The following is a 26,989-nucleotide window of genomic DNA, read 5'->3' as shown; positions in this document are numbered from 1 at the left end:
CCCTACAAAGGACACGAACTCATCCTTTTTTATGGCTGCATAGTATTCCATGGTGTATATGTGCCATATTTTCTTAATCCAGTCTGTCACTGATGAACATTTGGGTTGATTCCAAGTCTTTGCTATTGTGAATAGTGCTGCAATAAACATACATGTGTATGTGTCTTTATAGCAGCATGACTTATAATCCTTTGGGTATATCCCCAGTAATGGGATGACTGGGTCAAATGGTATTTCTAGTTCTAGATCCTTGAAGAATCGCCACACTGTCTTCCACAATGGTTGAACTAGTTTACAGTCCCACCAACAGTGTAAAAGTGTTCCTATTTCTCCACATCCTCTCCAGCACCTGTTGTTTCCTGATATTTTAATGATTGCCATTCTAACTGGTGTGAGATGGTATCTCATTGTGGTTTTGATTTGCATTTCTCTGATGGCGAGTGATGATGAGCATTTTTTCGTGTGTCTGTTAGCTGTATGAATGTCTTCTTTTGAGAAGTGTCTGTTCATATCCTTTGCCCACTTTTTGATGGGGTTGTTTGTTTTTTTCTTGTAAATTTGATTGAGTTCTTTGTAGGTTCTGGATATTAGCCCTTTGTCAGATGAGTAGATTGCAAAAATTTTCTCCCATTCTGTAGGTTGCCTGTTCACTCTGATGGTAGTTTCTTTTGCTGTGCAGAAGTTCTTTAGTTTAATTAGATCCCATTTGTCAATTTTGGCTTTTGTTGCCGTTGCTTTTGGTGTTTTAGACATGAAGTCCTTGCTCATGCTTATGTCCTGAATGGTATTACCTAGGTTTTCTTCCAGGGTTTTTATGAGGTTGTTCAGAGGGGACTTTGAACACCTCTATAATAAACCTTTGAGAATTTCTGAACAGGATAGTAACTAGAGATGTACTTTAGGAATATTAATCAGGCACTGGAGCAGGTACAGTGTCATTACAGGCTTTGCAGTCACTTGGAAGAAAAGTTATCACAATGAGGTGTACTGGCCAAAGAGCTATTGCTTAAAAGGAACCCGTAGGTCTTAGCAAGTAGTGTATCCCCAGCAAGTCTAAGAAGGCCTTGGATTTTAAGACACACTTTATTTGACGTGCCAATAAGGGAGACAGAACACCACCAATTATAAAATGCATCCTGACTTCAGAGATCACAATAATGAAGAAATATGTATTATAAAATCAGTGAAGTAAGATCACTGTATGGGCACATGGAAAAGATGAGATATGCAGGAAAGAAAGGAGAGAGTTGAGAAAATGAAAGGAAGGGGAATGAGGTCAAAGACAAAAGCGGAGAAGTTGACCTTGAAGAGGAGGAGAATGCATACATCTTCCTCTGCCATAAGACAGATGAATGAGTAATGCTTAGAACAGTGTACAAGTTGAGAAGCCAAGCAATTAACTCATATTAAATAATCTCCATCTTCATAAGAGAGAAAGCAAGGTCATCTGCAAAAAGTGACAGTGGTCAATTTGAGGGCTTGGGGTAAGAGAGTGCAAAGTTTTCAGGTAAATGGGGCAGGAAAGATGGGATATGAAAGGCAATTGGTTAGAAAAGACCAAAAGAATTCCTGACAGAAATGAGGGTCTCAGTTAAGGTTGAAAAATGTGGATTTATTAAAAAACCAATTGGCCCTATTTTATGACTTTGTCCAGGAACACTTGGTCCCCTAAGAAAAGGATGGAAGAAAATAAATGGAAGTTGCTTTCTGTAGGGTAGGAGATTGACTGGACAGGTATGGTGGAAGGACAGAAAAGCTAAACAACCTAGTTTCTCTAAGGGAAGTTGCTGATTTCACATGCCATGGAGTTCAGGCTAAGAAATGAGAGGTGAAGCCCAAAGAGGAGTGAAAAACAGAGATTGTTTTTGTTTTTGTTTTGTTTTGTTTTTTTAACTGGTTGGGGGGATTAAGGAGTTAGAATAAAGAAAGTGCAGAACAAATTATTTTGAAGAGGAGGCATAGGTAAATACAAAGTTGACTGGGGAATTTCAGAATTGAAGATCATGGAGGTAGAATTCCAAGGGTTAAGCCTTGAAGATAAAGTGTTGTCTTTCTAAAGAACAGATGGGAGTATATCTCTGTGTATCTTGGAAACCTCTAAGGCACCCCGTTTATTTCAGTATGAAGTCTTCTTGAGGAACACACAAGGGTCTTCACAAGCTGGCCCCATCCCACCTTTCCAGGCCAGTATCTCATTGCTTTGTACAAGCCCCATGTTCTAGCCACATTTAACTCTTTTTTTTTTTTTTTTTTTTTTTTTGAGACGGAGTCTCGCTCTGTCGCCCGGGCTGGAGTGCAGTGGCCGGATCTCAGCTCATTGCAAGCTCCGCCTCCCGGGTTCACGCCATTCTCCTGCCTCAGCCTCCCGAGTAGCTGGGACTACAGGCGCCCGCCACCTCGCCTGGCTAGTTTTTTGTATTTTTTAGTAGAGATGGGGTTTCACCATGTTAGCCAGGATAGTCTCGATCTCCTGACCTCGTGATCCGCCCGTCTCGGCCTCCCAAAGTGCTAGGATTACAGGCTTGAGCCACCGTGCCCGGCCACATTTAACTCTTCTCTATGCCCAGAATCCTCAAAAGCTTTTATCTGCCATTTTGCCTTTGCATATGCTGTTCCCTCTTAAATAAAATGCTTTTCCTCCTCTTCTCTGCCTTGCAATCTCCTGCACATCCTCTAGACCTAACTCAGATGGCACTCCTCAGTGACGCCTTTCCAGGCTCCTGCCAACAACACTGAGCACACATTCATCCATGCTCCCTCAGTGCTCTGTCCGTACATCCTATGGCATTTCACCACAGGGTATTGACTTACATGTCTCTTTGTAGTGGACTGTGAACACTTCAGAGTCGGAAACTATATCATCTTTCTTTATCCACAGTGACAAGCACATATTAGGTACTTAGTATCTGCTTTTTGTTTTTGTTAAATTTTGTGTAAATGAACTCATCCAGTACATCTCAGAAGTTATGACCTGTGCATTTAGGTCACCTGGAAATCTTGTTAAAATTCAGATTCTGATTTAGTAAGTCTGAGGTGGGGTCTAAGATTCTGCTATTCTAACTGGCTCCTAGGTGACAGCCATGCTGTTAGTTCTGAGTTAATCCAAAGCTTCTTAGCCTAAGTAAATAGCAGACATAGAGCAGGGACAGAAGCCATTAGAAATGTGAAAGTGAAGCAATTATGAGGGTAGTGATTTGGAAAAATCCTCAGTATGCACACTGGAGTCCCAGAAATGACAGCAGAAAATTGTGCAGGAAGAGATGCTATAAAGCAGAAGACCATGGTGGAGGGTGGTAGTTGACAAGACTGGGAGGATATAGCTATATGACGTAAGTTTTACAGAAGAAAAGGTAGTTAGGTGGGGGCAGCTGTTGTGAGTCAGGACTACATCAGATGAGACATCAGATGAGGTTAAATAAATAAATAACTGCAGTGAAGGCATGCCCTCCGAGGAAGAGTGGGTGGTGAGAGGAGGGAGTCAGTGTTAGAAGCTGGGTTTGCAGGTCATCCTCAGGAAGGGCTGGGTCCTCCAGTGCTATTCACAGTAGGATGGCATTTCCACCAATGCAGACAGGAGTGCTGAAGGCTTAAGAAAGGCTGGATTACAGGGAAAGGGAAACTCGTGAAAAAATGGTAGGTGCTAGAATTTGACAGGGGCCCATTTCCTGATTGGAAGTTTCCAAGTTGAAACCATGAAAGTTCTCCTTTTCTTTTTTTAAACTCATGGGTGACTGAAAAAGTAGCACTAATAAGCATTCTATTCCCACATGCAGTCTGATGGGTCTGAGAATTCTAAGGATGGGTTTAGTAAATTTATTCTTTCTTTAAAGTGCTATTGTTCTTTTAAAAGTGCAAAAGTAATACATACTTTTTTAACAAATGAAAAAGAAAATGTTTAAACTCCTCCCACTAAGCCCCTTCCCCACAAATCAGTAACCAGTATTTAAGCTTACTGTGTAGTCTTCCAGCTTTCATCTATGCAAACTTATGTACACATAGAAATTTTTAAATTCTGTAATGATATTTTCATATTATTATTGGTATAATACCAATATTGAAAATAACAGTGTTTTCAGTATTATTCTGCGGATAGTTTTCCTCACTTAGAAATATGTCATAAACATCCCTCCAGGTCAGTGGACAGAACTCTAACTTATTTTTTCCTACTAGTTTTAAATAGCAATGTATAAGTAAGTATAAATATCCCATAATTTGTTCTGCCATTCTCCTATTGATGGATACGTGGGTAATTTCAAATTTTTGCTATATCAATAACATCTTTTAATGAAGCAGAGCAGTATGTAGACCTGTTCTGTCCCATATAATGGCCACTAGTCACATGGAGCTATTCAAATTTAAATTAAAATTAAATAAAATTCAAATTCCATCCCTGACATTAGCCTCCTTTCAAGTGCTCAGTAGCCATTTGTGAGTTGTGACTACCATACTGGACAGCATAGAAGATTCTACTCTCACAGAACATTCCATTTGACAGCCTGGACCTAGACACTTACGTGTGGCATCTTACAGCACGTATTTTTCAACAAGTTAGTGTTTTAATGAGAGTATGTTTGAAAAATAAAAACTTTGTGTTTGTATTGGTTGCCTCTGCAGTTACTTCAATGAGAATCAATACCCAGATGAAGCTAAGAGGGAAGAAATTGCAAACGCTTGCAATGCAGTTATACAGAAGCCAGGTAAGGTCGCAGGCATAGCTTTGCTCTGCGGTGGTGCAGCACAGCACTTGGTTACAGGTTGACATCTAGGACAGTTAATCTTGTGTGTGCGTTGGCATAGTGCTCCCAGCTCAGTCTGTGCCATCCTTCAGCAGGTGGCCAGTGCCCTGTCCTGCTCACACAGTACTTCTGAGGGATGTTTTTATAGTACTCAAAATCAAATGCTCACATAGGAGAGTTTTCAAGGAATGACCCCACATGAGATATGAGACCTTGAAATTACTATTTTTTTAATGTGTAGATTTCCTTTTCTAAGAATTTAGCTAAAAGATATTATGAAACAGTGTTAAAGTTTTAAATATTTAAGCAAGCTTTGTCAATATAAAATTAAGATAGAATTTTTTAAAACAATTGTTATAAATTGTAAAATGCTGTATTTCTCTTTAGGAAAAGAATTCTTTTTGTAGTTAGTTTCTATCTCCTTTCCACATTGAGATGACTTCTGCTTGCTTAGCTAAGAAAAATTAGGGCAGGTACCATTTTGAAGTCCTGTTGTTCCAAACTCAACAAACCCACTTAAATATTTCAAACGTATTTTCTTCCTTGTGCTAAAATATTATTTCACATTTTACAGATTTTGTTAAATATAAACCATTTTCAGTTAATAGATCCAATTAATTTCCATGTGGCCAGTTATTTTGATTGGCCTAAAGGCTACATATGAAAGTATCAATGTTTTATAAAATTAAGTAGACCTTCATTCTCCCTCACCCAGAAGCCAGACTTCTAGCAATGTAGACCCTACAAACTCTGCTCCAGTGACACATAAGTGAAAGGAATCTGTACCCTGTTTCAAGCATGCCAAAAGTCCCAGCCCTAAAGCTGTGCAGAAACTTGAATTCTCCCTGGAACATGTTGCCCCCGTATCATCAAGACCCTAACAAACCTGCTTTCTGGTTTCTTCACACACTGTGGATTAATAGCCAAAAAACAAAAGGAAAGGTGAGGAGGGAATGTTACAGAGGGGTCTGTATTGGCAAGCATGGTACTATCCATAAAAAACCACATCGGACTTCTTGCCGGGTGCGGTGGCTCATGCCTGTAATCCCAGCACTTTGGGAGGCCAAGGCGGGCGGATCACGAGGTCAGGAGATCGAGACCACCCTGGCTAACACGGTGAAACCCCATCTCTACTAAAAATACAAAAAAATTAGCCGGGCGTGGTGACAGGCGCCTGTAGTCCCAGCTACTCGGGAGGCTGAGGCAGGAGAATGGCATGAACCCGGGAGGCGGAGCTTGCAGTGAGCCGAGATCGCACCACTGCACTCCAGCCTGGGAGACAGAGTGAGACACCGTCTCAAAAAGAAAAAAAAAAAAAAAAAATCACATTGGACTTCAAAGATGGTAAATCTAAAATGCAACTTGAATTGTGCTATGTAGTCAAACCCAGTTACAATAATGGATAGTCATAGCAGCCTTCAGCCCTCAAGAAAACATGTATAATATCCTCTGTCCTAAGACAGCAGGTAATTAGTTAACATAAGGTCTTAAAGATGTAAGTAAATTTTTGTTGTCTGGATACTTGACAAAGAAGAACTTACCTTGGGTCGTTGTGTGGCTCACGCCTATAATCCCAGCATTTTGGGAGGCCAAGGTGGGCAGATAGCTTGAGCCCAGGAGTTGGAGGCTACCCTGGGCAACATGGTGAGACCCCATCTCTACAAAAACCACAAAAATTAGCTTGGTATGGTGGCTTGGGCCTGTAGTCTCAGCTACCCGGGGGGCTGAGGTGGAAGGATCACTTCAGCCCAGGAGGTCAAGGCTGCAGTGAGCTATATTCCACCACTGCATTCTAGCCTAGGTAAGAGAGTGAGACCCTTTCTCAAAAAAATAAAAAAGAATAACCTATTCTGATACAGTAATGGTAATTAAATGAAACCCCCATAGTACTGTCACATGAACGTGGATCTGGCACCCTAGCCAACCGACTTTGTGGAATTCTCTAATATTATGTATGGCTTTCTCAATTGAAGCATGTTGTGTTACTAGTTGCTGTGTTTGTATTCATTTACATATTTATTCATTCAATAATTGGGGTGTGTACATGGTACCAGGTAATACTTTAAACATCCCTCTGCATCTATAGTTTTGGCAACAAATGTAATCAAAAGCAACAAAATAAAAATATTAGCCCTTAAAACTAGTTTATTCTTGGATCCCAGATACAGATTATCTGAATTTTATTGCATGTATTTACAGGCAAAAAACTGTCAGATCTGGAAAGAGTTACCTCCCTGAAAGTATATAATTGGTTTGCTAACAGAAGGAAGGAGATCAAGAGGAGAGCCAATATTGGTAATGTATCAGTGAGGCTGCTTTTCTCTTGTGCTGCAGTTGTGAACGTCGTGTTTATATTAAGATTAACTTCAGTTTAGAAACTGCAAGTCTAAAGGATCCTAACTTCTTTTTTTTTTTTTTTTTTTTTTTTTTTTTGAGATGGAGTTTCGCTCTTGTTGCCCAGGCTGGAGTGCAGTGGCGCGATCTCGGCTCACCGCAACCTCTGCCACCCGGGTTCAAGTGATTCTCCTGCCTCACCCTCCCGAGTAGCTGGGATCACAGGCATGCGTCACCACACCTGGCTAATTTTGTATTTTTAGTAGAGATGGGGTTTCTCCATGTGGGTCAGGCTGGTCTCGAACTCCCGACCTCAGGTGATCTGTCCGCCTCGGCCTCCCAAAGTGCTGGGATTACAGGCGTGAGCCACCATGCCAGATCCTAACTTCTAGGCCTAACAAAAATTGCTCTAATGTCTTTCATTGTATTTTTAATAAACCACAGTTAGTATTATTTGCACTATTTGTATTGTAATGGTAATATTTTTATAAAACTCATTGTTCTTAAAGTTCTAGAATATAGAATTAGACATGGCCCCTGAGCAATTGATTACTCCTGTGGTATATATGAAAGATACTTGTAGGGTCTTGAGAAAGGGAGTGTAATACCCAGAATTTATTATTACTGGACTATGACTTAGATATTACAAAACGATTAATAGTTTGGAATGAAAGAGACTTAATAGACAAGGAATGCAGCAAAAGGCAGAGATAAAGAGCATTTAAGAAATATGAATTCTGGATGTAATCATGTATACATGTATATATACACATATCAAAACATCACCTTGTACACCATAAATATATGCAATTTTTATTATATTTCAATAAAGCTGAACAGAGAAAACAAAAATGCCAGAAGTGCCCTAGAGGGGACTATGAATACAACTGAAAAAGGAAGAAAGAAAGGATTTTTTCCCATTCAAAACTGTAACAGTAATACATAAGAATAAGAAATTTAAGTTGGTGAGTCAAGTAGGATGTTGGTTTTTAGCTTCTAAAATTGAATTTCATTTCTCCCATCCAAGTACTAACCAGGTCTGACCCTCCTTAGCTTCCAAGATCAGACGAGATCGGGCACATTGAGCGTGGTATGGGCATAGAATGCATTTCATTTCATTTCCTTTCCTTTGTAAATATACTTTTTATTCATCAGTACAGTTCACATATGCTTTATAGAACCCTAAGATAGGAGGACTGTTTAGTTAGTTAGCAAGTATTTATGAAGCATGTAACATGCACAGTAGCAGAGACCCCAGAATGGCAAATGTGTGCCTCCCTTGACCTACATGCATTTGAATTTCATCCATCTTACAATCTAAAAGAAACAACTGTAGAGAAATGTAGGTTTTTGTTTAATTATATTCTAATTTCCTTAGCACAAAAATTCATTCAGTGTTTCAGCCATTGTGATAAGGTAACAGATAATTTAGGGATCTATTTGCTTTTTTCGAAGAAGCAGCAATCCTGGAGAGTCATGGAATAGATGTGCAGAGTCCAGGAGGCCACTCAAACAGTGATGACGTCGACGGGAATGACTACTCTGAGCAGGTGAGCCCCTGCACAGCTGGGCGAGGTTCTTGGTACCTGAGCAGGGGTTGAACAGTGGGACAGCTTAGTTCCGTGGGTAGTGGCTGATGGGGTGGGGGAGGGGAAGCAGTCACTGTCCCTCCACTCTGCTCCTGTGTCTAGTTAGATTTCATGTAATTTGAAAGGAATGTGGTAAGATTCGGTTGTCCTGTTGAATTTGTGAGAAATCGTTATTCACCCACATGGATTTATTGTCATACAACAGGATACTTGGCAAGTACGCAATGGGGAGGAGGAGGAGGGAAGAAGTTCAGAGGGAGGCAGAGAAGCAGAGAAGGTAGAAGAAGAGAGGAGGATCTGATCCAAACAAGCAAGTTACACCATTCACGACACACACTCAGTGTTTGAGAAATACTAGGGGCAGCTGGACCCCATGCCTAAACATGTACCGATGCAGGGCACGATGGAAGGCCCCACTCACTCTGGCCCCACTGCAGTGGGAACCCTCCTGCCCAAAGGAGTGGTTCTTCCAGAGTCTCTGGCACACTGACACATGCATCCTCTCATAAGTGCAATACCTGCATGACTCGTCACCTCGCCCTGATTTATTCTGCATTGCTTTTGGGGAAAATGTATTTAATTGTAGCCACTGCATGGAGTAATTCAGTAACTAAGACCGTGGGAGTTCCTCCTTGACCCCCACATGGATGTTGACAGATTTCATTAAAATTTTGATAGGATGTAAATTTCCATTTGGAATATGCAGAGAACGCGTGGTGCCTTCCCCTAGACCACAGCAAGAAAACTTCTCATTTTTCTGGGGTCTGTGCTTTTTCCTTGCCCCCCAGCCAGCTCATATAGTCCAGTGTGTTCTTTAACAGCCTCTGTTTACCACACGTCTAGAATGCATGCAAGTCTGTGCTGATCCCTTTGTAAATTCTAAAAACTAATCTGTGAACATCAGAAGGAAACAATGATGTCCACACTTCCAAAGAACTACCATTTTTTTCCCTTTAGGACTCTACTTCATAGCCCCAAGAGAATATTCTGTAAGTCTTTCTGTGCGTATACATTCCTGTTATTTTTCAGTCTACCCACAAAGATGGATCATTTCCATCTTTTTTTACAGATGCCCTAAGGGCAGCACATCCCATGTTTTGTTTGTTTTTTTCCTTAAGGGACTTACCCTTTCCAAAGCTCTTTGATACAGAATTCCCCTGAAGATGACAGGTGAGAAACGTACCCCTTATTTGTAACACCGTCTTCAGTGCCTGACGTACATCCTGCAATGCCAGCTTCCTTCACAGCTTTATTGTTTAACACATTGAGCTGCGCGGGGAGGACAGCTTCACACTTGTTCTAGGTAAGACGCCTGCCACTCCCCTTGCACAGCTGCCTCCAGCAAGAGAGCTCCACACCTTCCACCCCTTTCTCCCGTAGCCATTTCCAGCAGAGACACGTGTCCTGTTGTAATTGAGAATTCCTTTTTTCTTTTTTTACAAAAATGCACTTTTTATCTATAAGATGTAATTGTAAGTTTTGTCTAGTTTTCTCAGTTCAGAGAGGGGCCATGAATTCTAATAATCTATTTGTAAAAGTAGCAATCTGGAATTTAATAGCTCACTAGTATGGCCTTCAGTGATTAGTGCTATATTTGTTACAAACAGAAAGATCCAAATATCCAAATTGTTGGTTTTATATCAATCACTGCAGGTTTGATCATCATTACCAGCAACCTTATTAATAGAATGAATAGAATTCTCAGTGAGGAAAAACATTTTTTGTGCTTTTTACTTGTTGAATCCTAAAATTATCAACTGAAAATCTTTGGACCTATATCCATTCAGTGTCTACTTAAATACAATTTACCACTCTTCTATCATGAGCCCCTCCCCCAGTTTCCTCCCACGAATGTTCTGCCTCCCCTTGCCCCCAGCATGTCTTTCTGTGACTGAAGAATTCTTCCAATCCACTAACAACATTTCTTATTTCTGCACATCTAGGATGACAGTACGAGCCATAGTGACCACCAAGACCCCATCTCATTAGCTGTGGAAATGGCAGCAGTCAACCACACTATCTTGGCATTGGCCCGACAAGGAGCCAACGAAATCAAGACAGAGGCCCTGGATGATGACTGATCAGGGAGGTTAAACACGACAAGTTAACTTAGTTTAGACGTAGCACCTTAGCAGACTTTCCTCGGTCCTTAACATGTGTTCTTACAGTATAACTTGCAGTTTCTTGTATGTCAGGTAGCCGTTAGGGTCTTGTTCTGTGAAGATGGCATGGTGCCCTCAGCCTTTGCATATACTCTCTCAGTATTAATTCCCAGTAAATAATAACCAACCAACCAACCAAACTTCCCTCTCCCAGCCCGTGAGGCTAGAAAATCTTGCTGCTCCGTCTTAGCATTCCAAGAAAGTGCTTCCAGGTATTTAGATAGCCCTCCGTTCTCAAATATTAGGCTATGTGTAAAATCTTGGGTACCTTTAGATTCTTGTAACACTAGTCTGTACCCCCTTTTCCTTCCCCAAGACTGATAGGATGCAAGCTGAGGTCGTGGCACAGGAATGACAGACACCATTTGGGGAGTATCCACAGAGTCAAAGGAACACTAGAATCCCCACCTCAGTGTGAGGATAATTGATTTCCAGCTGCAATAAGCCGTGCCTCATTATAGCCACACTGTGGCTAGATTATACTTCTTTGGGTGCTGTGCTAAGAATGTCAATGGAAAAAGTCGATCTCAGATTTTGTTTGAAGTTAACATGCCTGACACAGACATCCTTTCCTCTCACAAGCTGTGTGACTTAGTAGATAAAATACTGCCTTCTGCCTTTGGGACCATGATTAAAAACAAAGACAAAAACCAAACGTCATAAAAAAAAAAAAAAGCCCAGCTTGAGAGCATTGGAAAAAAACGTATGAGCTGAATGTCTAATGGATGCTAAGTCCAGTTTTCAGAACCACTATACATTCCGCGGCACAGTTAGCAGTGCCTGCCTGGAAAAGTTTTGGAGGTCATCGTGGAAGTTGCTTTGCCTCCTGTCAGTGTCCCCTTTCCCTGCTACCAAAAAAGTCTTTCAAGGATGGAGCTAAGGTCAAAAATGAGTGAAAAAACTTGCAGTGTTTGTATCCATTAAACGGAAGCCCCCTCAATCTGAGAGGTCGCTAGAGGACTTTATAGTGGGGTTGTGCTGCCTGTCACAGATGCAGACACTTGCCCAGACAGGAGCAGAGAAAAGCAGGGGACGTTTCCTACTCACATTGTGGCTGTACGAGAACACGATGGGACTGCTTTGCTGTTCTCTTTACTCTGTCCTTGGAGAGGTGTGAAAAGCTGTATTGCTACAGGCAATTTATTTAATAATTGGAAGCCATATTGATAATGGATGTGGTAATATTTGTAAAGTTTAATCTACTTTAAGCGGCAGTAACTAATGGAATTTTTTTCCTTGATCACATATGTAGCACTTTTGTTACTTTTTAAAGATATTTATATTTGATAAATCTTTTTTTCATTTTGAGAACTCAAAATACCAAACAGTGAACTTGCGTTATAAAGTCACCCTGTGATCACCTTGTCATCTAGTAGCAAAATGATGAACTATTCATGCATCAAAGAAAATTACATCTGCTGGCCTTGTATGAAAATGATCTCTTGGCATCCCGATTAAATGACACACTGTCACTGTGGGTAAGAGGAAAGAGCCTTCAATGTAGCAGCACAGGGTGCGTCTGAAAGAGGCACAACTGCTGTGGATTTTCTGCCTTGCTCCATCTCTCCTATGTATAATGAAGCCTTGTTTAAAGGGGCATGTGGGGCTGGCTGTTAAGCAGGGCTTCTTTTTGTCCATTACCTGAAAACAGTTTCTAAGATAAAAGGAAGGTGCCATTTCCTTACCTCTTCACCCATCCTCCTCCACCAAATGTATTCAATGACCTTCCTCAATTTTCTTTCTCATTCAGGAGATACTGAATATCCGCCAGTTTCCAGCTGGTCTCCTTCCACTTAAGGCACACGCTTGACTGCGTCATTTCCTTATCTGTTAATCCTGCTTATGTGAGTGTGAGGAAAGTCTTCAAGAGGGCATGAAAGTGCCACCTTATATATGTCTGTGACTTTAAAGAGCTATATACAGGGCCTGGTCCTGCTGTTGTCCATGGATTTCAGGGGGAAAAAATATATGTACTTTTTTCAGCTTCCAAGCATTGAAGTAAAGTGGAGCCGTCTCTTCTGTTTTACTGTATTACTTGAACCAACAAATTCAAGAGTAGCATTTGTTATTCTCAGGAATAAGCCTCCCCCCCGCTGCCAACTCATATTCTTTCTTGGTTTATCTGACTTTTTATTTCAATTAGGAGATTGTGTTCTCTTGCTTTCCTTTTATTTTGCTTAAAGGAAATGTAACATATTTCCATTTTTGTGGAATTTTGACTGCTTATTCTCAGTTGAATCAAAGTACAAGGAGACAGAAATATCCACTCTGACAAGCCACATCCATGATTGATTGTAAGGAGATTATTATAATTGATAGCTTCTTTATCATGGGATTGCTAGTATCATTTGTACTTGCTAGTCTTTTTAAAGGAACAGACTCAAACTGTTAAGACAGCTGCAGTTTCTAAAGAAATACAAAGATTGTTGTAGATGTACTCAAAGGTTTCATTGTTTTAACACCTTTACGGGAGAAAAAAAGCTTCAGAGAATAAAGGCAAGTTCGCATCCATGAAGGGCAGTACCAGACCCTATATGGCAATGTGGTGAAACTGAAAGAATATTTCTGCCACTGCAGGAGAATGTCCTGGAGAGCTCAGTGGGAACAGGAGGAAGGCATCTTCCACCCACAGTTGTTCTTGTCATTGGAGAAGACCGCTGGCTGCTCTGAAGACCCACTGCCTTACATGTCACTTTTGCTTTTTCACCAAGAGTGAGAATTTACTTCCTCTGGGCCTAGATTTAAACCCGTTAGTTTTCTGTTTGTCACCAGGTTCAATTCTGCCATCTTGTCCAGGCCACCTTGGTTCTTGTAATGGTGTGTGGCGCTGCTACTGTTATATTTCTAGTGTGTTTAGGTAGTATATTTATCCCTTAAGCTTTTTCAGGTTTTAGTGGCGGAATTAAACTAGAAACCCTAAACTCCTTATTACTGAAGGGAAAGCAGCCAGGCTCTAAAAACTCACACTGTGTGCTTCTTGGTGGTTCTGCTTCCCCCGCCCCGCCCCAGGTTGTACTTCACTCTCTCCTTCAGGCCCCAGGGGACTCCTGCAGGGGCTGTTCCTGTTGAGGAAGACTTTCAAAAGTCTTTTGAAGTGGGATGTGGGGGAACTTGCCAATAGGTATTCATACAATTTATTTCTTTAAAGACACCTTAATTGAATTACTATGGTCAGATGGGTAAACTTTCCAAACTTTAAAAACACTGACACAGGGACCTTTTAAAATGGGCCATCTTGATGAGATCTCTGCCCATCTGTTGATAACCCTAACAGCAGATGAAGGCTGGGAGGGCAACACACTGCATTCTTATCTGAGCCCTTCAGTGCTATTCAGTCCCAAATAGATGTTTTGATTTGTTTCAGCAAAGCCAGTAATGTTGGAGTGCCCTTACAGCAATTTTCTTCACAATCAAAATCACAGTCCTTTAAATGGTTAATAGATGTAGTTGCCTTCCACCCACCTATGACTCTGGACAGTCCCCACCCCTGTCACTCACAAGGGCAGTCCTCCCACCCCACCCCCATATTCATATTCCCATGGCCCATCACAGGAAGAAGGAACCTGGGGCAGAGAGGAGGAAAATCATTAATGCAGAAGTGTGCACATCCAGTTCTCTAGTTCTTGGTAGATTTATGGTGGCAGCCCATTCAGTGATCACCACCTATGTTAGGTCCATGTAGCCAGATATATTTTACCTCAAAGGAGATGACTGAAGAATTCACCAATATAGTTATTTCCTTTCTGCCTGTTTAACGTTTGTCTTTAAGAAATATTGACTTTAGAAACTTCTCCCTTGGATATCAACCATCAGGCACCAAGTATAAACAGACTCATTGAATCAGGAGTCTCCAGCCTCATCCTGTCTGTGAATAGCTCCTCTTCTGTTTCCCTCTGACAAGGCCTTAAGCTGACTTCTTTGCTGGAATTTTCTAATCTTGTGACAGCAGGGAAAAGTAGCTGGATGTGGTCCATCTCTTAACACAAACACTCCTCCCTGTCTTGACCAGCTACATATTCCACTGACCAGCCTCATCATCTCTGCCCACAACAGTGGAAATGATCCCTTTCCCACAGATGTTCTCCCACCCACCCTCCCTCCCTTCCTCTTCCTACAAATGTGAAGTCTTAAGTCTTTACTCTCTGGTCTTCAGAGGGTTTGGTTAGAAGCAGTCTTCCCATTTAATTTGTGGCTCTGCCTTTTAAATTTGTTTTTTGTCTTTTGTTGTTCAGGGAACAACCAGAGTGTTTTTTCCCCAGTGTGTCCCAACAGATTCTTAGGCAATAATTTTTCTTGTTGATGATCCTGTGCTCAATAGCACACTACATTGAAGAACCCTGGCCCTCACCATTATGCGTTGGTTTCTGTGTTAATCTCTGTGATCTAAATCATGTCAGAGTGGTGATAGATTTTGTCATTTTGTTGTGACTATTAGTAATGTTTTACTACTGTATTCATTGGGGCTGCATTGAGACCAGCCAAATCCATTTATAGCTTTACTGAGCCGGATTGATTTGTCAAGATTTCCCAAGTGAAAGTTGGGCACATTGCCCAACTCCTGCTGGTGGTATCTTTGGGGAGTGTGGGATGGGGTGGGGGGATGTTGTGGGGCAGGGGTGGGAATGACACATATAAGGCATTCCTTTTGTTTTTTTGTTCGTTTGTTTGTTTGTTTGCTTGTGCTCATTAAATAGCAAGGGTGATTACTCGGGATTTGGGGATCAGTTGTCAGCCATGTTGAATTTGGCAAACTGAGCTGCGTGCCCTGAAAGCCCTCTTTTTATTTCTTCGTTTCCATATTGTCTGACTTACTTCGCCTCGGAATACCTAAGTTATCCAGTCCAGTGTTCCCTGATGAGAGTGGAAGATTTTCCTGGAAAGGCAGCTGTCCATGCCAGGTCATCTGTCAGGATGTTATGGTGGTGTGCGGTCAGAGCAGAGGGCCTTTCTTTTCCTGTAATGTGCTCTACTTCCTTAAGCATGCTTGGTTTCAAAGATGACCACCACTTTAAAAGAAAGATTTCCTTACAGCTCTCCAGAGAACTGTCATACTAAGGTGATAGGAAAGGCTTCTCAGATACAAGCCAACAGTCTGTTTTCCGATTACAGAAACTCCTCTCACATACAGGTTGTGTTTGGAAAGGCTGTCCCTCAATTCCACCGTATAAACTGAAAGTGATAAGCTACTGTCTTGCGATCTTGCAGAGCCAATAGTTGAGTCACTCATCTCTGAAAGGTAACTTTGTTCATATCTATGTATTTTCAAACCTGGAAGTTCGTAAATTGAAAGTTTCAGTATTAGCTGTATTATTCTTTCTTGATGAGGAATAGAAATGGCAGCAAAAAGCAAGCCAGCAATCTGAAAACTCCAGTCTCCTCTAACACTGGCTTTGTTTTAAATCAAGACGGGAAGAGATACATGAGGGGAGGGAGGGAAGATTTGCTGGCTGCCCATTCTTATCTCAGTGACATAGATGCCTCGGGATTACAGGCATGCGGAGCACTGAACCTCTTTTTTGTCATTCTTCCTATGACATTTGTGGCAGAACTTTCTAGTTGATTCTGTTCACATGAAATGTGACAAGCATTTTTACACCATGAGACAGTTTACTACCCACATGCCACACCCATTGTCTGTCTCATCAGCCAGCCCCATAACCGCATCCAGAAGGATGCAGCTGAAGGGGAGCCATGCCTTTCTCCTCTCCTGACACTCCTTTCACGTGGCAGGTTTGCAGGTTGGTCGGCCCCAGTCTGGACAGCTGTGTCCGTGCCTGCTCGGCTGCCCTCCAGTTGGTTGGTGCGGCCGGCGTGGGCAAGCACAACCTGGCTCCCACTTGAGAAGTCTTGGGATGCCGGCTCCCTTGACTCCATTTTCATTTTCTCTTCTTTTAAGTAAGAGTGGCTCTGTATAGCCATAATTAACTCTCAAATTCACATTGGTGTGCTGTGATCAAATGAAGGTTGGACTGAATCTTTTCAAATTGTAACCATGGTAATTGAGGGGGGTGGCATAGAATGAATATATAAAAATATAATGGCAATTGTTCTGAATGACTGAGTGTCCTCCTGACATGTAATTAGCTGTTTTAGCAGGATGTAGATTGGCATGGTCATAATTAAAAGAATTTCTGTCCTTTATGTGATTGGAAATGGCAGCGCTCCCATCCCCTGTTCCCTCTTAGCACTAATGCTCCCAAGAACATTTGGAACAGCAGCTCTGTAAACTAAAATAATGACATGGTGCTTCTGTTCTCCCCTAAGTGAAACAGCAGAATTTGGAGTTGTTTCAGCTTCAAAATGCAAGCCTTTGATTATTGTTCCCCATTTGACTTCTAAGTTCTTTGAAACTTCATTCAACATCCAGTTCCAACTTGCTCCACCTCTGGCAGAAACCACAGTCGGGACCCCAGAAGGAGCCCCTCTGACCAGCCTCCAGTGCATTCCAGCCCATGGTCTGGCCAGCTCAGGGCTATTGCTTGCCTAACTCGAGGACACTGCTGCTTGCTGGGCTCTCTGGGATCTTCAGATTTCCCTTGGTTGCTTGATATTTCCATTGCTGTCACTATCAGAAAGCATTTCCCAAACAGAAGTTTACAGAAAATTGAATCAAGGTTTCCTCATTGAATCCTAAGACTCAGACAACATGACAGGACACACATAACTAACACCGGCTTTAAACAGGTGGGGGCATGAATAGAGTACTATTCATGACATTCTAAAGCTACTGGAGCATGGGACACGTGTGTCTGTGCGCTCCTCTCACACCCCTTGGCAGGTGCCCCCTCCAGCCGGTGCTGTTGCCCTGAGTCTTCCCCACTGTTCCGCTGTGCCAGTGTGAGCATCTCCCTGGCATTCAAGTTCATGTTCTCTCCCTCCCACTCTTCCTCCTGTCTCTTCCGTGCTCCCTGTCACACGGGACATCATGTGGGCTTGATGCCATACACAGTCCCTGACCATGGTCCCCTACTTTTCTCCGGAAGTGTCACAGTGGACAGGAGCTGCTGAGTCACCAACTCACCTTTCCCTAGAATGTGGCTTTGTTTTTTTCCCCCATCACTTGCAGAGGTCTTTATTCAATTATATGATCAAGAATGAGTCTACAAGGATACCAGCACCAGACATAGTGCCAAATGGCCCTTTGCAAGCTGTTCCATGCCCAAGAGGCTCACATTTGTCCTGGGTGAGCCTGGGACCATGAGCCTTTTCTTTTCCAGGTCTGGACACTCCAGGGTTGGTTTGGCTAGCCACTGGGGAGAGTACAGCTCTGGCCTTTTTTCATATTTTGCTGCTTCTCTTTGTACAAATCTTTCCCCTTCCATATACCAAAAGGAATCCTAACCTAGTTGAAATGCTAGTTGCAATTCAGTTTCATGAGAATGCTGAAGTAGGCTGCTGATTTAAAATTTTCCTCTTCCCTGAAAATACACACACCTAGAGAATTTAGGGAAAGGCTCTTAGGCCTTGGGAATCTTATATTTTCATTCCCCGCAAAATACCTACCAAAAAATGTATAGTATTCCTTCAGTATTCCTCCTCCTATAGGCTCTGAAAGCAACCTCATTCCCACCCAACGCTTGCACATCTGCATTCAAGATCCATGCATGCAGTTGTTGAAACTGTTTTCTTTGAGATCCTATCTTTATGACAATTGGAATGATTACAGATTTATGACCCCAAAGAGTACAGCATTCCTTTTCCTGTTTTCCCAGCTGCTAAAAGATGACTATTTCCATTAGAATTTAGAATCCATCTTAAGATTAGAGATGGTAAGAACTGACTGGATGGGTCTAATTCTATGATTTGTGAGACATGCATTAAAATCGTCAGCAGAACATTCTGATGATCCATCTACACTCAGAGAAAACAATTAACACCACAGTTAAAACCTAATGGAGCCCCTGTCTTAGGGATCAAGGTATTAGAGGTGCTGCCTCAGGGATGGTGCTACTTCAAAAGAACTGAAGTTGGAGAGACACCTCCCTTCCTAAATGCTTCTGCAGGCCACTCTGGTGCTTCAGAAAACCCCAACCATATATTCCTTTATCAGCAGCCCCCACCCCTTTCCATCACAACTCAGCTTACCAAAATCAGTGAAAATCGAGGCAGTGCTTACCCATGAAATATGTGAGTTTTGTTCTTGTAGGAAACTAAAGATGCCACCACTGTAAATCATAATATGACAGAGACAAACGCACAGGTCTCCCAAGCACCCCAAAGTCAATACAGCCCGTGTTTTCTGAGCACATACTGTGTGCGGGGCGCCGTGCTGGACATGTGTGCTGCCTCATGACCCAACACCAAGCAAGTCACCTCGCGCACGGCAAGGCAAGTCTCCCCTCGTTTCTTTCATTTCAGTAGGACGTTCATCTTCAAACAACAGACCGCATAGGATGGTCTGCCCTCTCTGAACACTAACCTGGTTTGTTTTCTCACACAGTAGTGCCAGGTGCCCCCCAGGCGCGCTGTGACATCGCCCCCACCTCTGTGAGCTGAACTCCCTCCGTGAGGGTCTGGATGCTACAGCCTCTCCAGAGTCTTCCTCCTTGGTCAGTGGTGAGGACAGGAGTGCAGGGAGGCGCCGCAGTGGTTGACAGGGTGGGAAGCCTGTGTGGCTGAGGGGAACTTGAACTCCAGCACCCCTTGCCTACAGTTAGCAAAGGCAGAGACCAGGAAACCTTCTTGCGCTTCCCGTCTTCCCTCTCCAGCTCTTGTAGCACTTCCCTGGTCGTTCCTTCGGGGCTCCTGCTGTGTTCAGGAGCATCTTGCCCAGCTGGCCCCTCCTCCTCTAGAACCCGAGGGTCTGGGGTTCTGGAATTAGATCAGTGTCTGCTCTGCCTCAGGCCTCCCTGGCTCCTCATGGGTCCTGACTGCAAAGAAATAACAGTTGCTGGAGACATACCTTGATTTGGGCTCAGCGTAAGAACTTTCTAGAACCCAGAATCCAGCCGAAGCACAAGCTCCTTTGAGGTAGAGGTCTGGTTCCTGTCCTGTCACATTTCACGTGGAACTGTGGTGACTGTTGTCAGGGACATTGAACAAGGGACATGGGTGCCAAGCTGACCTGAGGACTCGGCTAACTAAAGTTACACGTTTCTTCCCTTCTCCACCTGTCTACCTCTTTTCCAGCAAACATAAGTGGTCCTCTGGGGGTTGGCGGTCTCATGGTCTCTCTCTTCTGATCTGCTCTGCCCTGTTGTGGGCATCTTGGAACCATCTCAGAAGCAAAGCCACAGCTGTGGACTGGTCCTTGTGAGAGTCTCCCTGGATCCTATGTACCTGTAATAGGTACATAGTTACGTTATTATCCAACCTCCAGTCCCCAAAAAGCCTCCTTAATTTGAAAGAGAAAAGGTGTATGTGCCTTGCATTTTGTTATCGGTCCAGATTTTGCATCTGGTGGTGGCTGGGGTGCCATTGGGATTTTGGAATGGGAGTAGTTTGATTCCTCCCTAGGAAGGAACTCATGGCTCTCACAAACCAGTGTCTGTGGCAGTGACAAGTCACAGAATTTGTGTTTCAAGGTTTATTCCTTCTTCCCTTTAGGACTTTTTCAACTTCCTGTCACTTCGGGCTAAGTCTAAATTTCAGTCATGTTTTGTGGCTTCCTTTGAGCACAGGAACCTCTCCTTTCCTTCGATTACTGGAACTAAGATCCCAGCATAAACTCGTGAGAGTCACTTTTCCACCTCATCATTTGCTGGAGGTATTAAGCTGGACACAGAATGACATCAGTGTCATACTAATGTGAGCAGCAGCCACTCTGGTGTGTTCCATTGAACTCTTGTTCTCAAACCAGATTCACGACGGCAGGCACAGAGTTAGAAGAGTGGGCTGCATGAAGACGCGTGTTCAGCGGTGGCTGCTTTCCAGCAGCATTGTTGTATGCCTTGAAAACCACATTTCATTATGTTAGAATCGGTGATCCCCTTAATACTGCATCTCTGAAAACGGGCACCATGAAACCAAAACCAAAGTTCTGGAGGTGGGGAGTGGAGCTTTTCTTTCAAAGCACTGGGAGCTTGGGCAGGGCTTCCCCTGACTGCTCCTCAGTTTTGTCGGAACACTCAGAAGGGCCTCCTCTTCCTAGTAGTTGCCTCATGTTGACCCTAGAAAGCAAGTGTGTGCAGCCTGTGCCTCCCCGACCCATGGCGGGCATCTGGATAGACCCTGGGAGCCTCCCCACCCCTGCCTCTTCTAGCCACTTCTCCAGGGGGCTGTAGAGCACGGTCATGGGAAGGCCTCTGCTGGGCCAAGTCCCTGGCCCCTAAGCCACCACAGCACTGGCGTCTTCAGACACACCCTGGCTGCAAGGCAGGACACTCCCTTTGCCGAGAGACGCCAAGTGCGTCATCATTGCCTCCCCTGGAAGAGCCCACAGCCTTCTATGACCTCCCCCCACCCCGGGCTCGCCCTGCCTTCCACGGCCATGGTCACATTGGGTATGCAGTACCTTTCAAGGATAAATTTTTGTTTATGTTTTTTAAGTGCCTAAGCAAGTTATAGACCTCTGGAACCTGCCAGAGAGTTGGCCTGTGCCCTGTCCCCATCCCTCCCCACCCTGCACTGGCCCTTGAGGGTGGGCACAGGGCGGCTGCCCCTCTCCAGTGTCCCTGGCGTTCTGCAGGCAGAACAAGGCAGGGACAAACTAGCAGGAGAGATCGCTTCACAGCCACATCAGGCTGGCTTCATCACTGTTTTCCAGCGTTTCTTTCTTTAGGGCTGTTTCTGTTTATGTGGTTTTGGTCTTGGTTCATAGAGAATTTAAGTCTGCTTAGGGAAATCTCAGTAGCCACTAAGAAGACAGGAGAGCAAGACAGCCTCAGAGCAGCATTCCAGCTTTGGCTTTGGTAGGAGTTGGAAATGTGTCCACATCCAAGAGGGCAAAGCGTCGAATCATCCTAGCTCATGAGCCTGACTCAGCTGCCAGCATGAGCCACTGGAACCCCAGCTGCCTTTGCGAGCCCTCTCTTCCTAGACTAGAGGGATTGGGGTGTCTGCTCACGAGGGTTTGGGAAAGCCAGCAGTCGGGCATTCAGATCCAAAGTGTGTCTTTGGAAATGAGTGTGAGAGTATTTGTTTCTTTTTTTAAAAATAATTTAAGTCTGATCTAAATATGGGGCCTTTATTCTGTGATGGGTGTACGACAGATTATTTTGTGACTGCACTCTGTTCAAATCACATCACTAAGCAGCGCTCAGATGATTTGTTGGTGCATTAAAAGGTTTTACAAAATGGAACAATCCATACCCAGGCACTTTATTTTCATTAATAATCCAGCATTTTTGTTCAGACAATGTAATGACCCAAAACACTGGGTATTCATATTTGACACATGGGCAAACTTGCCAGTGGAATTATGACCTGATAGAGAAGGGAAGGCAGGCTGACGAAGGTGATCGAATGGGGGAACAGTGCTGTGGGGACCATGAGAATGAGTCTTTTCTGTAGCATGTAAACCAAACCAGGCCCTTGGCAGTGCGTCATCCCTCAGTTCTCCAGATGCTATTTTTGCAGGTTCTACCAAGTGCTTGTTGATTACCCTAGTTGTAATTGTCTAGGGAAGAGATGAATGTAAGTGAGAGTGCAGAGCACTGGGGAGGGCGACAGTGAAATGCAATTAGAGGCAGCAAGAGAGTCCTAGTCTGTTCTCACGTAACCGGACTTGAAAGCTCCAGCGCGAGCAGAGTGCTGGGGGTGGATTCCACTGCCGAACCACGGCACCTTTGCTTTACTCTTCAGCATGGGGATGGTAACTAGCTGCACAGCAAGTTATGAAATGGAAAGCAAGCTTAACGGCTGTAATCTTGTCGGATACCCCGGAGCAGATGCCTTGGGATTGGCTGAAGTGTTTCGCATCCACCAAATAAGTTGAGTTTCTAAGATGGGCCATGCGGGATCCCTGCCACATGGGCGTGGGGGCAGCGCGCTCCTCCCTGCCTCGGCTGCTGTGTGTCTTAGTCTTCGTGTTTCTCCTTGGCGTCTCCTCTAGTCCCTGTCCATCTTGTACACCATGTGTCCCTGAGGGTGAGTCACACCTGTGTCTGAGTCTGCTGTAAGGTGTTCAGTCTACCTCAAGGGGCCATCATGGTAAGCTCTGTCCCACGGCATCCTCCGTCCATCGCCACACACACTGGAATGTATCTCCCCCGCCCCGCCCCTTCGATAACCTCCTGACCCTGTCTTTCCTATAGTCACCACAAACTCCTAGTGCAAATTGGATGCTGCTTTAAATGTGAAAACAATTGTTCAAAAGCTATAAACCTGAATGAAAGCTGAAGCTGAATTTATAAGCCTTGTTGCGTATGAGCCAAAAGTGCAAAAAGCTCTATATAATGAACTAACCTGCCACTCGTATAAATATAAATATATATAAATATATTAAAATCAGACTGTTCTACAAAATTGTGTATTTGTATTTTTGTGTACGTACAATTTTCTGCTAAGCAGAAGGAGGATGTAGTATAGGATGCTGTGAGAAGAGATTTGGTTTAATCCTATTTCTTTGTTACTTATTTTTGTTAACATCAGATGCCTGTCTTTGTCTTATATGTGTATGACACTGTTTGGAAAGCTGCAGTATCTCTCTTCCTGAGGTCCAGAGGCCATTAAAGAATAAACATGGGGCTTAGAGTTGGCTTGGCCACCACACACGGACAGGTAAGCCAACAGAGTTCAGCTCCCCTACACGGTGTGGTGGGACCTGGGACTTGGAGCCACTCGTGGTCCTGAGGTGGGACTGAGGGAGGGAAAGGGCTCCCCCACTTCAGGCTGGTCACTGTATTTTGACTTCCCTCTGGGAAGCAAAATCCCACTCGTAAAAATCAACTTCCAAGACAAAAGATGATCCGATGTCACTTTTCTGGGTCCACCAGGAAAGGACACAGGATGTCTCTGAACTTTGGAACAGCCCCTCAAATTTTGGGGCCAGAAGTTTGCCCAGAAAGCAGCAGGTGGCTCTGCCTGGCTGTAGCCCGGCTCATCGGCTGTCCCTGGGCTTCGTCTCCCTCTTCTGAGTAGTTGCTGCCTTTCTTCATATCAGGTTACCACAATGCCTCCCCGCTGCTGACGCTTCATCCCCCACACCTCCAGCCCCAGTTACCTGGAGCTCCTCAGAACCCACTTTGCCGGTGCTAAAACACAAGAGGGGGTGAAAGTGGCTGCCAGTAATGGCCAGAAACCAACCACCAGAGGCCAGGCTGAAAGACAAGCTCCGGGTGCCCAGGGGCTGACGGGCCAACCATGTGGCAGGTCCCAGGCCCCACCCACTGCTGCCATCCGCCTCTGAGCTCCACGGTGGGCCCTCTAATGGGAACCTCCTCTAGGGAGAGCGATACTGCACCTTCACCCGTAGGACTCATATTTATAACAATGTGTAATGGCTGTAGCAAAAAGCGCTTGTTTCTAGATGTAAATGGTCACAGAAACAAGCGCTCTATTGTATTGAATAAAATAGTTCAAATGAGTCCTGTATCATTGTATCTCCTATTCTGGATTAGTGCCTTTTGGACAGTAGACTGTTCTGTAATTAAAATGTAGTATACTGCTTTTTTGTACAGTTTTGTTTTAATAAAACTTTTTTTTAATTTGTGTTTATTTTAGTATTGTACCTATTAGAGAATAAAATGTATAACTGAATACAGACTGGCTGGGATTTCTTTGGATCAAAGTGATTATTTGGGAAGTGACCGACCCAAACAGAGATGGAAGTGTTCCATTTTGAACATTGGTCCCTTTGTGCATTTAAAATGACTGGGGAAGGCTCACGTGGACCGCTGCACACCACCTGGGTAAGAGGGCAACACCGAGCCAGGAAAGCCCTCTGCACATCCCACGCCCTCATCCTCCAGCCTGTTTGGCACGTGTCTGGATGACACCAGGAGAGGCTGTGCCTTCTGGGAGTCCCCTGACTGCACCCTCAGTATGGCACATGCCCACCCGGCCTGCCTTTTCCCCCACCATCTTCAAGCTACACGATCACATGAAGATCTGGCCGCCCCTAAAACCATCAGGATCCTAGCAGCTCTCCCCGCACTAGGAGTGCAGCCTCTGACTGACGCCAAGCGGCTGAAGTCCATGCAGCTTTTCTCTTCCATTCCAGGCCACGCCCTGAGCCTCATTTTCTTTTTTTTTCAATTTTTTTTTTTTTTTATACTTTAAGTTCTAGGGTACATGTGCATAACGTGCAGGTTTGTTACATATGTATACTTGTGCCATGTTGGTGTGCTGCACCCATCAACTAGTCAGCACCCATCAATTCATCATTTATATCATGTATAACTCCCAATGCAATCCCTCCCCCCTCCCCCCTCCCCATGATAGGCCCCAGTTTAAAAGAGCTCTGTCTCTCTTGGGGCCGCACCTTCAGCAGTAAATAAAAAACACAGTAAATAAAGCCAAGCCTTCATTATTGGTTTTCTCCAAAGGCTTCCCATTGGTTGCATCAAATTCTTCAGCAGGACTCGAGGACAAGGTGCCCCGGCTTCCCTCTCCCTTCTCAGAGGAAACCTAAGACACAAAAGGTGTGTCTTTTCTTCTTCACAAGCATCATGAGAAAAGATGCAAAATTTTCAGCTGCCCCAAACCCTGTTGAAGTTGCCAAGTAGAGGCAGGGAGGGGTTCGGGGTGGGGGGGTGAGGACAGGGGCCAGCTCTGAGGACATCCCCACCCATGTTCCCCTTTCTTGGCCCCGGATTGCTCTTTCTGCTTAAGCAGAAGCACTGGTGAACTTTCCTTCCCACAGCCCACCCAACCCTCCATGTGCATCACATAGCCCAGACATCTCCCGACTGCCCTGTGTCCTCAGAGCACTCTAGGGCCAACTCCCTCAACCCCCCAGGCCCTCCTGGGTGCACCAGTGCTGCCCTACCATGGCACCCATCGGGACAGCTTGCTTCTGTACTCTCCATGAGGACAGGTACAGAATAAGTATGTGAGTGTTAGTTAAGCGACTAACAGTGAGTGGAAGGAATGAACTGGGCGTGACGACATCCATTAGAGCCCACCTCAGGGTCTGGGCAACTCTGAAAAAACCACACAGCCTTAGGCAAACAAAAGACATCTCATTGAGTTGTAAGAGAGTAGCAGCTTGAAAAGTAAGATCCACTCTAGGCGCTATATCAATTTTATGTTCAGATTCCTGCCTCATTCAGAGCAGGGCATCTCCTGCTGCCAAATTTCTGTCATTATTCAGCAGCGCTTGTCTCCGAGCATTCTTCTACACTGAGGAATGTAACCCAGCCCTGCCCGGCTGTGCTGGCTGATGGACAGCTCTGGTCAGCCCTCGGAGTGGCTGAGCCCTCCACTTGCAAGTGTATTTCATATCCAAGGGCCAACTGATTCACTGGCACAGCAAGAAAAGCTTTATACAGGGCCACAAGTGCCTCTGTGTCCTTGTGGGAATATGTGCTGGCTGTGGGCATCCCTCACTGGTACTGGGCTGGGGCCCTGTGGCTGAGTGGGAATCCACTGGCGAATGGAAGGGAGCGAGGTCACCTTCCCCGACTCAAAGGCTAGACCCAGCAGCATCAGTACCATTCTAGGCCCACACGGCACAGCTGGGCAGGGTGGTTGCAGAATGCAGGCCTCACTGGCAACACCAATGTCAGCCCTGCAACCATGATCCCCCACTTCCCAAAACCCCTTGTTACAGAAGCCCTGCCAGAGGCTGCCCACCTCTGCAGTGGGGAAAGAAGTCCTCTCACCCCAGCTGGAGGGAAAGGGGAGGTCCAGTGTGGGGACCAACACGAAGGTCACGGCAGACAGTGGAGTCATGCCTGAGAGCCAAGGACAGTCCTTACCAGGTCACCTGTCTCCCAGTAGCACCACTTACCTGGGGTCGAAGGGTCCCAGAAAGTTTCCATGGTTCCTGGCTTCTGTAAGGGGCTGAAGTCCAAACAAGGAAAGATGACTCGGAACCAGGGGGCCTCCCTGGGCTCTTTGGTCCAAATCATGAAGAGTTCGGCCTCTGGAGTCCATGGGCTGGAGAGGCAAGCATGGCCTGCTGCTGTTCCCTGATCTTCCTCCTCCCAGTCTCAGTCTGGAAAAGCCCCACCACCACCTTTGCTGAGAACAAGGCTACGCCATGACAGGATGGCCTGCCAGGAGCCCCAAAACCCTATGTCGGGGTCAGGGGAAGGAGAAACAACAAGAGTGACCTCAGACATGA

General features: G+C 44.5%; 1 protein-coding gene and 1 long non-coding RNA gene across 17 annotated transcripts in view; one reads left to right on the top strand and one right to left on the bottom strand.

The window, feature by feature from the left end:
• The window catches only part of LOC115899662, a 172,936-nt gene extending 160,311 nt beyond the window's left edge, over window positions 1-12,625 (bottom strand). For 2 of the 3 annotated variants that reach the window (XR_004059284.1, XR_004059286.1), the window contains exon 1: window positions 12,507-12,625. This is a non-coding gene — a long non-coding RNA (uncharacterized LOC115899662). Of the gene's footprint in view, window positions 1-7,871; window positions 8,657-12,506 lie in introns of those variants that run through there. The other variant, XR_004059285.1, reaches the window with a different exon arrangement.
• The window catches only part of HMBOX1 (homeobox containing 1), a 186,000-nt gene extending 161,541 nt beyond the window's left edge, over window positions 1-24,459 (top strand). The window contains exons 7-12 of one of the 14 annotated variants that reach the window (XR_004059283.1): window positions 4,615-4,697; window positions 6,936-7,031; window positions 8,526-8,620; window positions 8,865-8,936; window positions 10,603-23,481; window positions 23,864-24,459. Coding sequence is in view for 13 of the 14 variants with exons in the window: in XM_030937848.1 (XP_030793708.1) it covers window positions 4,615-4,697; window positions 6,936-7,031; window positions 8,526-8,620; window positions 8,865-8,936; window positions 10,603-10,740 (484 nt within the window). In the remaining variant the exon portion in view is untranslated. The other 13 variants (XM_030937856.1, XM_030937850.1, XM_030937855.1 and 10 more) reach the window with 13 other exon arrangements.
• The last annotated feature ends 2,530 nt before the right edge of the window (window positions 24,460-26,989 follow it).

This window comes from Rhinopithecus roxellana, chromosome 9 (assembly GCF_007565055.1).
Source record: "Rhinopithecus roxellana isolate Shanxi Qingling chromosome 9, ASM756505v1, whole genome shotgun sequence".
In the NCBI taxonomy this organism is placed as follows: Eukaryota; Metazoa; Chordata; class Mammalia; order Primates; family Cercopithecidae; genus Rhinopithecus; species Rhinopithecus roxellana.
Note: the sequence above shows the minus strand (reverse complement) of the source record. Positions and strands in the feature narration are given on the sequence as shown.